This window comes from Alternaria ventricosa (assembly GCF_023758065.1).
Source record: "Alternaria ventricosa strain BMP 2768 chromosome Unknown scaffold_23, whole genome shotgun sequence".
In the NCBI taxonomy this organism is placed as follows: Eukaryota; Fungi; Ascomycota; class Dothideomycetes; order Pleosporales; family Pleosporaceae; genus Alternaria; species Alternaria ventricosa.
In genome coordinates this window covers 107,601-120,157 of record NW_026055703.1, presented here as the reverse complement: position 1 = coordinate 120,157, position 12,557 = coordinate 107,601, and the positions used below count along the sequence as shown (strand labels likewise).

General features: G+C 52.6%; 5 protein-coding genes across 5 annotated transcripts; all 5 read right to left on the bottom strand.

Annotated features, from left to right (window-relative positions):
- Nucleotides 1-205: 205 nt before the first annotated feature.
- On the bottom strand, nucleotides 206-2,789 carry J4E93_009631 (uncharacterized protein; the record flags this gene model as incomplete). The annotated part of the gene is made up of 2 exons (XM_049347520.1): nucleotides 206-2,089; nucleotides 2,466-2,789. The coding sequence occupies 2 exons, from the start codon at nucleotides 2,787-2,789 to the stop codon at nucleotides 206-208; spliced, it is 2,208 nt and encodes a 735-aa protein (XP_049195287.1).
- A 421-nt stretch (nucleotides 2,790-3,210) lies between these two features.
- On the bottom strand, nucleotides 3,211-3,502 carry J4E93_009630 (uncharacterized protein; the record flags this gene model as incomplete). The annotated part of the gene is made up of 2 exons (XM_049347519.1): nucleotides 3,211-3,305; nucleotides 3,370-3,502. 2 exons carry the CDS (start codon nucleotides 3,500-3,502, stop codon nucleotides 3,211-3,213), a joined length of 228 nt encoding a protein of 75 aa, XP_049195286.1.
- Nucleotides 3,503-4,412: 910 nt separating this feature from the next.
- On the bottom strand, nucleotides 4,413-8,209 carry J4E93_009629 (uncharacterized protein; the record flags this gene model as incomplete). Its single annotated transcript, XM_049347518.1, has 2 exons — nucleotides 4,413-4,469; nucleotides 4,526-8,209. 2 exons carry the CDS (start codon nucleotides 8,207-8,209, stop codon nucleotides 4,413-4,415), a joined length of 3,741 nt encoding a protein of 1,246 aa, XP_049195285.1.
- Nucleotides 8,210-9,218: 1,009 nt separating this feature from the next.
- On the bottom strand, nucleotides 9,219-10,486 carry J4E93_009628 (uncharacterized protein; the record flags this gene model as incomplete). Its single annotated transcript, XM_049347517.1, has 2 exons — nucleotides 9,219-10,067; nucleotides 10,121-10,486. The coding sequence occupies 2 exons, from the start codon at nucleotides 10,484-10,486 to the stop codon at nucleotides 9,219-9,221; spliced, it is 1,215 nt and encodes a 404-aa protein (XP_049195284.1).
- A 312-nt stretch (nucleotides 10,487-10,798) lies between these two features.
- J4E93_009627 (uncharacterized protein) lies at nucleotides 10,799-12,516 on the bottom strand (the record flags this gene model as incomplete). Its single annotated transcript, XM_049347516.1, has 3 exons — nucleotides 10,799-11,582; nucleotides 11,631-12,155; nucleotides 12,203-12,516. The coding sequence occupies 3 exons, from the start codon at nucleotides 12,514-12,516 to the stop codon at nucleotides 10,799-10,801; spliced, it is 1,623 nt and encodes a 540-aa protein (XP_049195283.1).
- Between the last annotated feature and the right edge of the window lie 41 nt (nucleotides 12,517-12,557).

The following is a 12,557-nucleotide window of genomic DNA, read 5'->3' as shown; positions in this document are numbered from 1 at the left end:
GCGATGCCATGTAATGCGGTGCGATGCGAGGTGGGTTTGGGGTTGAGATGGGTGGAGTGAGGATTTATCAACACATGTCTCATTTGATATCGCAACTTGACAAAATGCCGATACTAGATGCACAACAAGAACATTAAAATGAGTACATTGTTCCACGTTAGGGGCATCAGGGACTCTCATTGAACCGTGACAGCGAAACGTGATGTTAGAAGCTCCAGGCTGGCCACCAGGATGGCCCGCGAGTCAACGCCCTCACGTTCCTATCCATTTGTACCATTGCATCCTCGCGTCCCATAGCAAACATGTGTTGCCAAATTGCCTTAGTCCGTTCGAGCTCCTCGCTTTCTTTCGCTTGCTCGCGTCGCATCGCACGTTCGTGTTCTTGCACCTCTTTGCGTTTCTTTGCCTCTTCGCGCTCCTTCGCCTCCTCACACTCCTTTGCCTCCGACCGTGTCTTAGCCTCGATATTCGCTTTAGTCTCTGCCTTCTTTTGAGCCTGGGTCTCTGCCTTCTTTCGAGCCTGGGTCTCTGCCTTCTTTCGAGCCTTGGCCTCTGCCTTCTCCTTCTGTTGCTGTTCCTTATCTACCTTAGCCTGATAGTATCTACGGTAGTGCTCCCCGAGTCTAGGGAGGACACCGAATTCGAATCCCCAGCTCCATATCCATCTACAGAACCCAAGCATATTTTCCAAGTGCCCAGCTTGAGAGGTCGCTAGCAGTGCTGAAAGCCTCATCTGTTGGAGAGGAAGAATGTCAGCATCCACTATTGTCCCTTCCTTTCGGAATCTTGAGTCGTATGGTATCATAACGGTGTTGAGCATATCGACATAGGCCCCTGTGGGTGGAGTGTAGTTGCTGTACATCTGTACGTTGAGTACTTGTTTGGGGTATAGCTCCTGTCCCCATGGAGATAGTGGAGGATCGCTTAGTGGATACTTAACGATGGGAACGCTTCGATTCATGACAGAAGGACCCTTCTTGCTCAAGCCCTTTCCGCCTGAAGTGTTGATTGGTAAGCCTAACATGCAATCGCGAAGCTTCTCCACTATGATCAGCGGATAGTTCTTTGCGCAGATGTACCCGAATTCAGTGTGAATGTCGGACGGAGACTCGACCATAGAGGGTCGCAAGACTGGGAACCAGCCAATATCGCCGACTTCGAATTTACGTCGCTTAATGCGTTCGACGTCTTGGAAACTCTTCTGTGGTGAGCATACCTGGATTCTCGAAAGCTTCTGGTCCAGCTTGACGACGGCTGTCAGGCTTTTGGGTATAGCAATGTACAATCCTGAAGTAGTGTCCACTTCGATATCGGTTCCGTTCGCTTCCAAGATGGAGTCTATGTCTTTGACGTTGACTTGAGCGGCAGTTATCGTGACGGGTGCAGGGATGGGAAAATACTTTCCGACACCAGGTATATCGAGATCACTTTTAACGGCACGATTCATGGCGACTGTTGCTAGGTATGCAATTTCGAAATTTTCTGAAAGCTGAGATTCAGACTCCCGGATCTTTTGCGCGTGATCTTCGATGGCTGTTGTGAGACTCTTCACTCCAATGTCCCCTGCCGTGTCTTCTGTCGATTTATCAAAGCCGGTTTGTAATTGTTCTTTCCCATGCTCCATCTCTTGAAGTTCTTGCTTTAGACTTTTGTGGGTGTCTTGCATTTCGCAGACGTTGAGCTGGCGGTCGACGGTGGCTTCCCAGGCCTTTGTTTCTGTGGCAGCAATTTGTGCCAAATCGGCAATGCAGATGACTAGTACTTCACGTTGAGCGGAAAGACGCTCAGCGTAGACTTCCGTCATTATTTTCGTAATATCTTCCTCGGCAAGCTTTGAAATGTGTATCTCGAGATTATCCTTGTGCCGCTGGAGTCGGACCTTCATTACTGATACCCACGCTTGTGTCTCTGTGTCGCTGAGTCGCGCGACCGCGGCTTCGTACTCCGCAACAGTTACCAGCGTGCGCCTAACCTTCTGCCTTAAATCACTTCTCTTGGCAGGGCCTGCCATACTGTAGTCGTGCGCGAGAATGACCCGGGCACTCAGTTGATCGGAGACGCGTTCGTGAATGATAGGTAAAATGATTTGCTGAAGCGATCGAGAGGGAAGTGATGCGACGGTAACCGTATATGCTTTGAAGGTATTGTGTTGGTGTAGAAGAAGAGTAGGTGGATGCAATTGATGCGATGTGGGAATATTCGTGCAAATGGGGTCTCGCTTCTGGAAGCCGCCTTCACCTCCGCAATAGGCAACCGCGATTGCATCGCTGTTCAGCGGCCATACATCGAATGTCTAGTGAGCATGAATGAGTTAAGAGAGCTCAAGAAGCCTCAATACTTGCTCTGCCTGGGCTTCTGGCACTCAGACCAACACCATCAGCCCGCTCCTGATTCTCACATGCTCCCCTCCCTTCCTCACCTCCTCACCCACCCTCCTACAAACACCCCTCAATAGCCCTCCTAACCTCCTTCGGCCTCGCCCCCGTAACCCCCTCCATAATATCCCCATCCTTAAACACACTAAACGACGGCATACTCCTAACCCCCAGCTCCTGCGCAATATCCTCACACTCCTCCACATCATACGTGTAAAACTTTACGTTTGGGTACTCCGCCACCATCTTTGCGACTTCAGGGGCGACGATGTGGCAGTTCTTGCACCAGGTGGCTGTGCCTTCGAGGATGGTGACGCCTTCGTACATGACGGCTCTGAGGTACTCGGCTTTGGTGTGGAGGGTTGGTATGGAGGGGGTGGGGGTGGGGGTGGGGGTTTCTGATGTGGATGTCATGGCTGTGGCTTAGAGATGGGATATCTCAGTTAGAATATGGAGGAGTGATGTTGAGATGAACTGTTGTTGTTGTGGTTTGTTTGGTGAGGCTGCATGATAGAGGGGGAGATGTGTGGGGAAGGAGACGATGATGTTGATGACGTCATCGCTTTGCACACGGCAAGAACGCCGACGCGACAGTCCATTGTGTCTGTCATCCTTGTGATGCCTTTTTATATGCCGAATCTGACTGCGAGGTACAAGAAGCCACAAGTCGCGTTCGACATTATATACACGCGTCCCAAGAATGTACATAAGTAGGCGATGAATCACTCATGCATCATTCGGACCCACGCATCATTGCTGTTGAAAGACATTATATTCTCGTCTCAAAGTGGTATCATAACTTCATTCCCCCTTCATCAGGCAAAGGTAAAATCCCCTACTCGCCCTTACCCTGCTTTCCATAGAAAGCGTCCTCACCACCAAGTGCCTTGAGCGCCTCAGCAGACTTCTTCTTGGACTCCTCGCTAGTGTCTGCATCACGCGTTAGTCTCTCATCTCATCAAACACGCAGCTAGGCATCTCAGGGAATGCGTACTGGGGTTACTCAAGTTTGCCTTGTGACCCGAAGCCTTGTTGCTGATGTCCTCGGTGGTGTTGTTGATATTCTGGTCCGCCTCGCTGAGACCGGGGGCGGTGATGCCCTGGTGGGAAACACCTTGGCCGGACATAATTGACGAGGGGTGTGATGTAAAGTTTGATTTGGTCGTGGGTGGTTGAGGTAGATAGATTTGGTATGTGATGAGTGGTTGATGATGTATATCCTTTCATAGACACCAGCACCCAGCCTTATATACCCATGACAAACACACAGCCAGCCTGTTACAGTACCTCCACATTACGTCTTCAGCGTCATCTGGACGCTGGACCACCTATGTCATACCTGTCTTGGCATGAACCTATCTTCTCCACCCAACCCAGGTACAGCCGTGCCGGCGTAGCCACCGGTATACGCTAGGGGAGCCGAGACCCGATCGTGTGTGGTACCTGTCTCATCTCACCAACGTACCCATAGTTTTCGATATTGAATAGGACGAAAACCTGTTATCGGTATCTGTGCTCGTTATGCAGATGTTGGAGTGTTATGACCGCATCGCGTGGTGGTTGTCGATCATCGTAAAGGTGGTTGGGAGACACGGCTCTATCGGCCCTTCTCGATGGCAAGACGCAGGCGCGTCACGATGCCACTCTGAACGTCAAACACTCCTATTGCTGGATTCGAGCATGAGTTTTGGGTAGAGTATTCATGTCGTATTACATGCAGTAAATAAGTCGGTGGTGTTATGATTTCACTGTGTTGACGGCAGCTACAGTAATGCGCATCAAGCTTATGAGGTATCGACTCTATGCCAGAGTATTGGGTATCCGCATCGCGTGGTCAAACTACTCGGCCCACCACGAAACAAGATCCTCCATCGCCAAAGTCACTCCTCAACCCTCCCCTTACCATCTCAGATCAACTAATCAGCCTGCGCAAACTCCTCTTCAAAGACCACCCCACGCATCTCTACCTCGACCCTCTTATTCCAATTCTTCGGCACATACTCCACCGACAATCCTGAATGACGAGTATAACGAGTCTTACTCGAGCTCGTCGAACTCACACTGCCGCTTCGATGCGAGAATACAGACTTCCTCCTACGAGGTTCTGTTTCAAGTTTGATCCCATCTTGTGCCGATGGTGTTGCGCTGACTCGGAGTTGTTTCCTTGGTCGCTCTCTTGATGTGCGGCTCTGGCTTTCTGGGGCGAAAGGGTCTTCATCCTCTTCGCGACTGCGTTTGGTGGGTGTTGGTGCCGAAGTCGGGGTAGAGGAGGAAGTGGACATGCTCGATAGGGAGAGTCGACCGACGCCAGCGGCGAGAGATTTGGAAAGTCGAGAGAAGAAGCCGGTGGTCTGGGCAACCGAGGCGTTAGGTTGTGATACAGGTGGAGTCTGTGAAGTTTCGCTAGTTGCGCCATTAGGCATGCTCGCATTCCTTCTAGATAGCCCCGGAGTAGTGTTCACAGTCGAAGTGGCGCTATCGGTTTGCCGTCGTCCAGGTATCACCACCACCGGTTGGGAACTCCTGCGGTGATGTTCCTTCTGAAATGGCGACATATCCTGTGCTTTAGACTGAGGTTTGGGCTTCTTAACACTCTTCTCAACGTGGGATGTCTCGGCATCGCTAGTTGCGTCCACCACCTCAGCTGAGTTCTGCGTCGTCCCATTCGCAGTAAACCCTGACTCGTTCTTCTGCACGGCCTGGAGTAGAGATAGACCCATGGCAAAAGCAACTTTCCGGTCCACACCATTGCCAACGATCTTGTATTGCTCCGGAAGCGAACCAATGATGGGCTCCTCATCCATGTATCCTTGCGTCCGACGAGCTTCCAATACACTGGTAGATCGATGTTGATCCCAATGCAATGTAGCACCATTTCGGGAATCTCGGATGACTATATTTGTCGTAATAGTCGGTACCAATCCAGCTGCTTTGATCCTTCGATAAGCTTTTCCAATGTCTGTTCTGGGATCTCGTAGTGAAGTCGGGATAAGGCCACGTTGGTCCGCTTCTTTGTAGCCACAACCTGGAGGCTGCCGTGGAATGCATCTGACCAGTGCACGTTGCTTGCGTGTTGGTAACTGGCCTAAGCGGTGATCGGGGAATGGAATACAGGTTTGGACAATACCGTTGCCAATGTCGGGTAATCCCGCATCGACGGACATCGCTGGTACATACGGAAAAGGCGTTGGGTAATGCTCGCGTTCACCAAATTTCTGTCCGTTGGGTAAATAACCTAAGCTTCGTCCCGCCGTCTCCTCGTAAGGCCGCGCGTGGGTGTGCCAAGGTTGGGCAATTGGCTCAAGTCCAGGTGCAGCTATGGTGAGGATCAGGCGTGAACGCTGTTGCGCGCTGCCGTAACTCCAAGCGTCCATGATGTACTGATTACATTGGTATCCCATCGAGACTAGAGAAGCAACCACCTGAGATAGGACATTCTGATCTTCAAATCCAGTCCGTGTTGAAGCCATGTTGACGACGTTTTCGAGTATACCGTACAAAGGGCGGTATAGATCTACATACGAGCAGAAGGTGCTAATATGTGATGCATTCTTCAAGGACTGCGGACTGAGAATATTGTGCTGAAGAGCTGAGAACCCAGGACATGGCGATCCAGCAGCAAGGAAGTCGACCTCGCCGACTCGCGGAACAAGGTCAGGTTTGGCACCCTTGAGAGCTGCGTCGAAGTGATCATCAACAGATCCACAGAACAGATACATCGTCTCCGGGCTCTTCGAGTTTGCCCGTTGAGTGTGTATGGCATGGGGACTGAAGTCAACAGCAGAATGAAAAGTGACTGCTCCGCCCTCCTCAAGACCTCGATCAAGGGAGCCACCACCACTGAAGATGCTCATTCCTATCAGTGATTCAGGGGAAGTCATGTCGGGGCCCTCATTGAAGCTCTTGGGAAGACATCGTAGGAAGATAAGGCTCTGCTCTCCGTCCTTGCTGCCCAACCCCATGGATAGAAACCAGAGATCGCCCGCACCGCCGCGATTGTACGTGAAAGGTATCCGTCCAATCTGGACGTCAGACTTAGTCACAAACTTGACGAAACAACGTCGCTGGATGCGGGATGCGGACACATCTTCGTTTTCGTCCGTAAGGACCAGCTCATTGGCCAAGACATTTGAGCGCCGAGCTTTGATTGCTAGTTCTCTACAGTCGCGTTCCATTCGTAACAGCCTTCGCACTCTGACAGTCCCTTTGGCGTGATCGATGTATTGGAAGACGACTGGATCCAGAAACTTGTCTCCGTTCCGGGTCCTTGCCAGATATACCGTGTCGCCTCGACGGTAGTTGTCGACGGATGTGCCCTTTTCCTTCCGACACGTGCAAGTCTTGTGTGAAGATCGAAGGCTGACAAAGGCGCTGTCTTGGGTGACGTAGGTTTGGCGAACGAAAAAGCGCTCAGCGTCGATAGTGGAAGGCGACCAGTCTATATCGTATCTTCCCTTGATATCCGTGGATAACAGCTCTCCTTCAGAGCAGTTGCAGTTGTCGGATAAGAAGACTTCGTTCGTGTAGGGGTATTCGGCCTTGAAAATGTTCGTCTCGTGATGTCTATATATCCATAGCACAAACAACCTCTGGGTCCCGTCCGTCAAGGCCTCGGTACCTTGAACGTATGCAAGCCATTCCCAGGTCGTATTGCGCCAAACGGTTGCGTCTGCCTCGTCAGGAATCAAGGCTACGACGTCGCCAACCTTCACTGGCGAGTTACCATACGGTCGACAGATGTTCCGTCGCGGAGTAGTCGGTTGCCGTGCCCAGAAACTCTGCGCAAACCCCAGTCTCCTTTTCCTGCGCTCCTGTTGTATCCTGACCATGTCGGTAGGCCGTTTTGCCTGTATCTGCTCACCAAAGTACATGTGCTTGAAGCAATCGTATACCTCTGGCGTAGCAATGGTGTGCTCGATGATCTGCTTCTGCGCTTTCACCGCTGTCAAACCTTTGGCCATGCACTCGCTCCAAAGCGGATGAGCAAGCAGCTGTTTCGAGTTCGGAAGGTTGAACGCTTGGTTGTAGAAGTATTCGATGTAAGCGTGTACGGCGACGCGAAAGTCAGACTGATGTCTGAACGCAGTATGCCATTGCTGGAAGTCGGCACAATGACTAAAACGAGGCGAGAGCCATTGATAGAAGTCTTCGCGGAAGTTGTTGAGCCCGACTGATCCTACGGGTTGACTGTCCACGTAGTCGATAATATGCTTTCCTAGCTGCGCTACCCAGAGGAACGATTTCTGAAACTCTTTGTAGCCAGGAGCAGGCTTCGCAAGTCTGTACCATATGTCGTAGTGCTTGTCCCTACTGGCCGCAAACGTAGACTGTATGTATGTATTAACACCAGAGTTCTCATCGTCTCCGTAGCCCTCGACAGAGCTATCCTGAATGGGTACTGCATGCACGTAGTGTTTGGTCGATCCCACACAGATGAAGCCATCAAAGCATAATTTCTTCGCAATCGAGACCTCCAGATAGTGCAGGCTCGTCAACTCATACGCCCTGCACTCGCTCTCTGGTGTTCGATAGATCTCGTAGTCTTGCAGGTCCACAATCAGAACTTGCTTCTCGGATCTCGGCCCATCGTACACAGGCTCTTCGCGGGATTGCTTTCTCCATTCGTACTTCAAACTTCGTAGTGCTTCCGATTCGGGCGTTACAGGTACGGGCGGAGACCAGTTGGCGACATGTGATCTGGCGAAATCACTCAACGCCGGCAAGGTGATTTTCGGTTCGCTTCGTGGTCTTGGTGAGCTGTCCTGTGCGCTTTGCCTCCTCTTCTTTGGGTCTGGCGTTTCTACCGTAATGTTGTCACCGATTGTCGCATCCATCGTGCGCTCGCAATGGGGGTGTGATCCTCGGCGAGATTTCGGTGCATGCGTGAAGTGTCGCGCGCGTAGTAAGAGAGACAGAAAACCGCTCGACGATCGAAACTGCTATCTCTCCCTTTCTCCCTAGGCAGCATTCGTAATGATTGAAGAACAGTGAATGCGGTGGTGACGGTGACTCTTGCAGCTGTGAATTCCTCCTCTTGCAATCACCGCGACCAACAAAGGTCATCAACGCGTCGCGTGTCAAACACCCAGCCACAATAAAAACAAGACAACAGAACACCAGGTCAAACAAGCTGTCTCAGACAGCAGTCAAACATTTCGGTAAAGAGAGAGACACCGTTGACGACACGCGGAGATTATCGCGCTCGGACTGGTAGCGATGTTCGATTAGGGAAGGCAGCAGGCGCACCAGCCACCCGCATTTGGAGAGGCAGGTGGGACATGGTCGTTGGATAGGCTGGTCGCCTGTTTGGGGTGTGGATATCAGACCCTTTGTGGTAAAGGCGGAAGATTGCTTGCGATGGGGATGAGATGTAGAATGAATTAGGCAGGGCAGGTTGATGAGGATTGGTTTGGCACGTGCTGGTCGTACGAACGGGTGGTTGTGGAGATCAGCAACACCGGAAGGGGTAGCGCAAGGCAGTAGATATCCCCACCTTTACCTCAATTGCATGCAGTCCATATAAAGTCGGTAAGAACTGCGTGATACTGTCTTTTGTTTTCCTACCGCCAGTCGAGGAATATTGATTGATCAAGTCGACAGGTGAAAGAACCCCTCACCAACACCGTGGTATCCGTACTTAATGTAGCAGAACAACACATCGTTAAATACTATTGAAATGACATGAAATCTAATGCAGCGCTCATGCACGGCGCAAGCTCACCAGGCCATACGAAATTACCTCCTGTAAACGCCTCCATGAACGCCTTCCTTCTGCATGCATCTGACGCGGAAAGTGATATATATCCACCCATTCCAAGAGTACCACTCATCGATATCGACAGATCAACCGTTCTTCGGAGCATAGTCCCAGATATGCGACGAATCCCAACTCTCCGTCTCCTCCTTCCTCGCCTTGGGATCATCACCCCTCTTCTTCGCGTCCTCTCTCAGCGCATCCAACTCACGATCCATACCACTAATCTCCGTCCTCAGTTTATTGATAGTCTCAATCTCTTCCTTCGAGAAGTTGGGGTCCTTGCCATCCTTCTTAGCCTCCTCCTCGCGCTTGTTGAACTTATCCAGCTGGGTAAACAGCTCGTTGCGCGCATCCTGCTTCTTGAAGTACTCGTCGTACTTCTTCTGGCCGCCGAAACAGATGCCGTAGCCGTCGCAGTAACACGTGTTCATAGCCGGGCAGTGGACTTCATGGCCAGTGAAGATATAGTGCCATATGTATTCGAAGATGCGGCCGGAGAACTGGTCGTCCATGCCGGTGGTAAGCAGCCACTTGCGGTAGTGGATGAAGCGCTCAATAGGCACTTCCTGGATGCGCTGGCGCGACACGGCGAATTGCGCGCAGCAGATTCCCGAGATGGAAGGCGGGATCGGGGCGCCTGGGTGGATCTCCTCCCAGATGTTGCGCCGCCAGTAGATCTCCTCGGGCTTGTGGAAGAAGTCGAAGTCGCCGCCGGGGCGGTCCATGTGGATCCAGTCCGGGCAGCCCGGGTCGTGGTGGCAGCGCACGTTCATGTAGCCCATGCGGGCGACGCGCTCGTGGTTGAGGCGCTGGATCATCTGCGCGGCGTCGAGGCCGAGGAGCTGGTTGTTGTGCCAGGCGTGGCGGTGGGCGTGCATGAAGATGGACGTGTCGGGGAGGTCGTCGTAGTGGTCGATGATGTACGAGAGGTAGACCTGGGAGGTTAGCGGACAGTTACAACACCTATATGTAATGACCTGATACATACCATAGCCTCGCGACCTTTGTTCTTGGGGATCTTGTGCTCGGCATTGGGGTTGTCGACTTCGTATACTACCAACGGCGCATCGGGAATCTCCTTGTCCATCCAGCTAATGTCCTCCTTCTGCGTCTTGGGCACGATGATCTTGTACGTGTAGTTGCTGCCCGGCGGCTTCGTCTGCGCCTCTGAGAAGCGCAGCGGCAGGCCAAAGTCGAGTGGGTCACCGCGCAGCGAGGGCCGGAAGCCGTGGGCAGGACTGCTCCCGGAGTTCCATGTTGGAATTGACGGGATTTGGTGGAGATACCACCACACGAGGCCGGCGGCGAGGAAGACGAAGACGAGCGGGATGGCCCTCGGGGGTCCGCTGAGCATGGTGAAATGATTGTGGAGAGGTGTTCGAGACCAGGACCTACGTGATGATCATGGCGCGGGATGCAGGCGGCGCCGGGGGTGCGTTCGGCCTCGTTGTCGTCAGCTCGCCCTCGACGCAAAGGTGGATCTTCCCGTACCTGGGCCTGGTTGCGCGTCCAGATGTCACTAGGCGGGATCTGCATGTGAGCCCTGGACCCAACATGAAACAGGGCGTTTAACGCTTCACCAACTACCTTCCATCGGGTGTAACGCTTGGCAGGGCAACATTACTTTGAATTATTTCAGTAGACTCTATCCTGTCTCGTTTGACATTCACTCCCTCTTCATGCCCACCCGCCCGATTCCCCTCAGCCCCCACCCCAACAGCAGCCCCGTAGCGCAGCTCAACGCAAACAGATACCAGAACGCCGCACGGAACCCCTCCATCAGTGCTGCAGGACTCTGCTTCTCAACGTAACCCGAATGCTCCGTAACACTAGAGGCGATGACAGCACTGGTCGCCAGCCCTACACTTTTGCCAATCTGCGCTACCGTGTTGAAAACGCCGCCTGCGAGTCCCTGCGTCCGCGCTGGAAACACTGAAGTGATGACAAGGTTCGAGACCGTGAATAAAGCGTCCGCACCAATAGGATTGAAGAACACAGAAAGGAACGCGCAGCTCCAGTACGACCATTCCGGCTGTATGATGCACATAAGCAGCCCGCCAAGAGTCGTGCAAAATAATCCAACGGTTACCGCCCAGTCAGCTCGAACCCTGTGAGCAATCAGGCCCATCACCAGATTGGCGAGCGCTCCGGCTACTGGTCCGGGTAGGAACCGGATCGACGTCTGGATTGCCGATAGCTTTTGCACGTTCTGGAAGAAGAGCGTGTGGTACGACTCTACCGCGTTGAATGTTCCCCATGTGATGAAGACCCCGATGCAGATGATGCTGAAGATGCGGTTGCGCCAGAGTGAATTCGGGATGATAGCGGGCCGGCCCAGTCGTTCCTGCCTGCCAACCCAGAAAATGAATGCCGGGATGAGAGCAATCGCAGTAATGAGCAGACCGAGTGTCGTGGGCTCTCGGATTCTAGCAGTCTCTTCGGAGATCAGACTAAAGACATTAGCATCGAGCCATCAGATATGTGAGATCAACACTCACGCGAAACAGTATGAGAGGAGCGCCAATGATGCGCTTCCAAAGAGAATGCCGACCCAATCAATGTCGCTCTTCAAGCGGGACCAGACATGTGGCTGCTTGTTGTCGACTTTTGGCAGACCGAACAGCCCAAGAACGAAGACGATCGTGTTAGTGATCGCACTGAGGTGGAAACCCCACCGCCATCCGATGGTATCAGCGAAGATACCCCCGAGCACGAGTCCGAATGAGAAACCTATGGGTTGGCCACCGCCCATGGATGCGAATGCAATGTTCCTGCTCTTGCCTTCTGGAAACGTGCTGGTGATGATACTAACGGCTGAGGGGAGGCAGAAGGAGATTGCTACGCCGGCGAAGGCACGGAAGACAATGAGCTGTGTTCCAGTCTGCGCCAATCCGCATGCCAGTGTAAAGGCAGATTGGAGGAGACACCCTACCAGGTACATAGGTCGGGAGCCAACGACATCAGCGACGGAACCGAGGAGGAGTAGAGTGCAGCCGCAGGTCAAGGCGTAGATGGAAATTGGCCTAGACTCGTCAGTAGGTAGTATGGAATATGGGATGTGTCTACAAACCATAACAGTACACTAGGTGCCAGCTCTAGTTCTCGTGCGACCGTAGGCAGAGTCACAGTCATGACACCCGACAGCATGGAGCTGACCATGGTGACACACACTACCGTGACCAAGACAATGGCCGTCGTCCCCTTGCCAGGACCATCCCGCTGTTCAGCAGCGAAGGAGTCCTGGGCCACATTGATAGGACGCAAATCCTCAGCTATCGAAGGTGTATCCTTGCTTCCTCCATTGCCCAATGGCTTGGCTGTGAGGGCTGGAATCGATGTCTCAGGATAGCTCACAAGTTCGATCGATGTCGCGGTTTGTGACATGTTGGAGAAGAGGGATGACTAGTTGTTTGAAAAAAGATGAT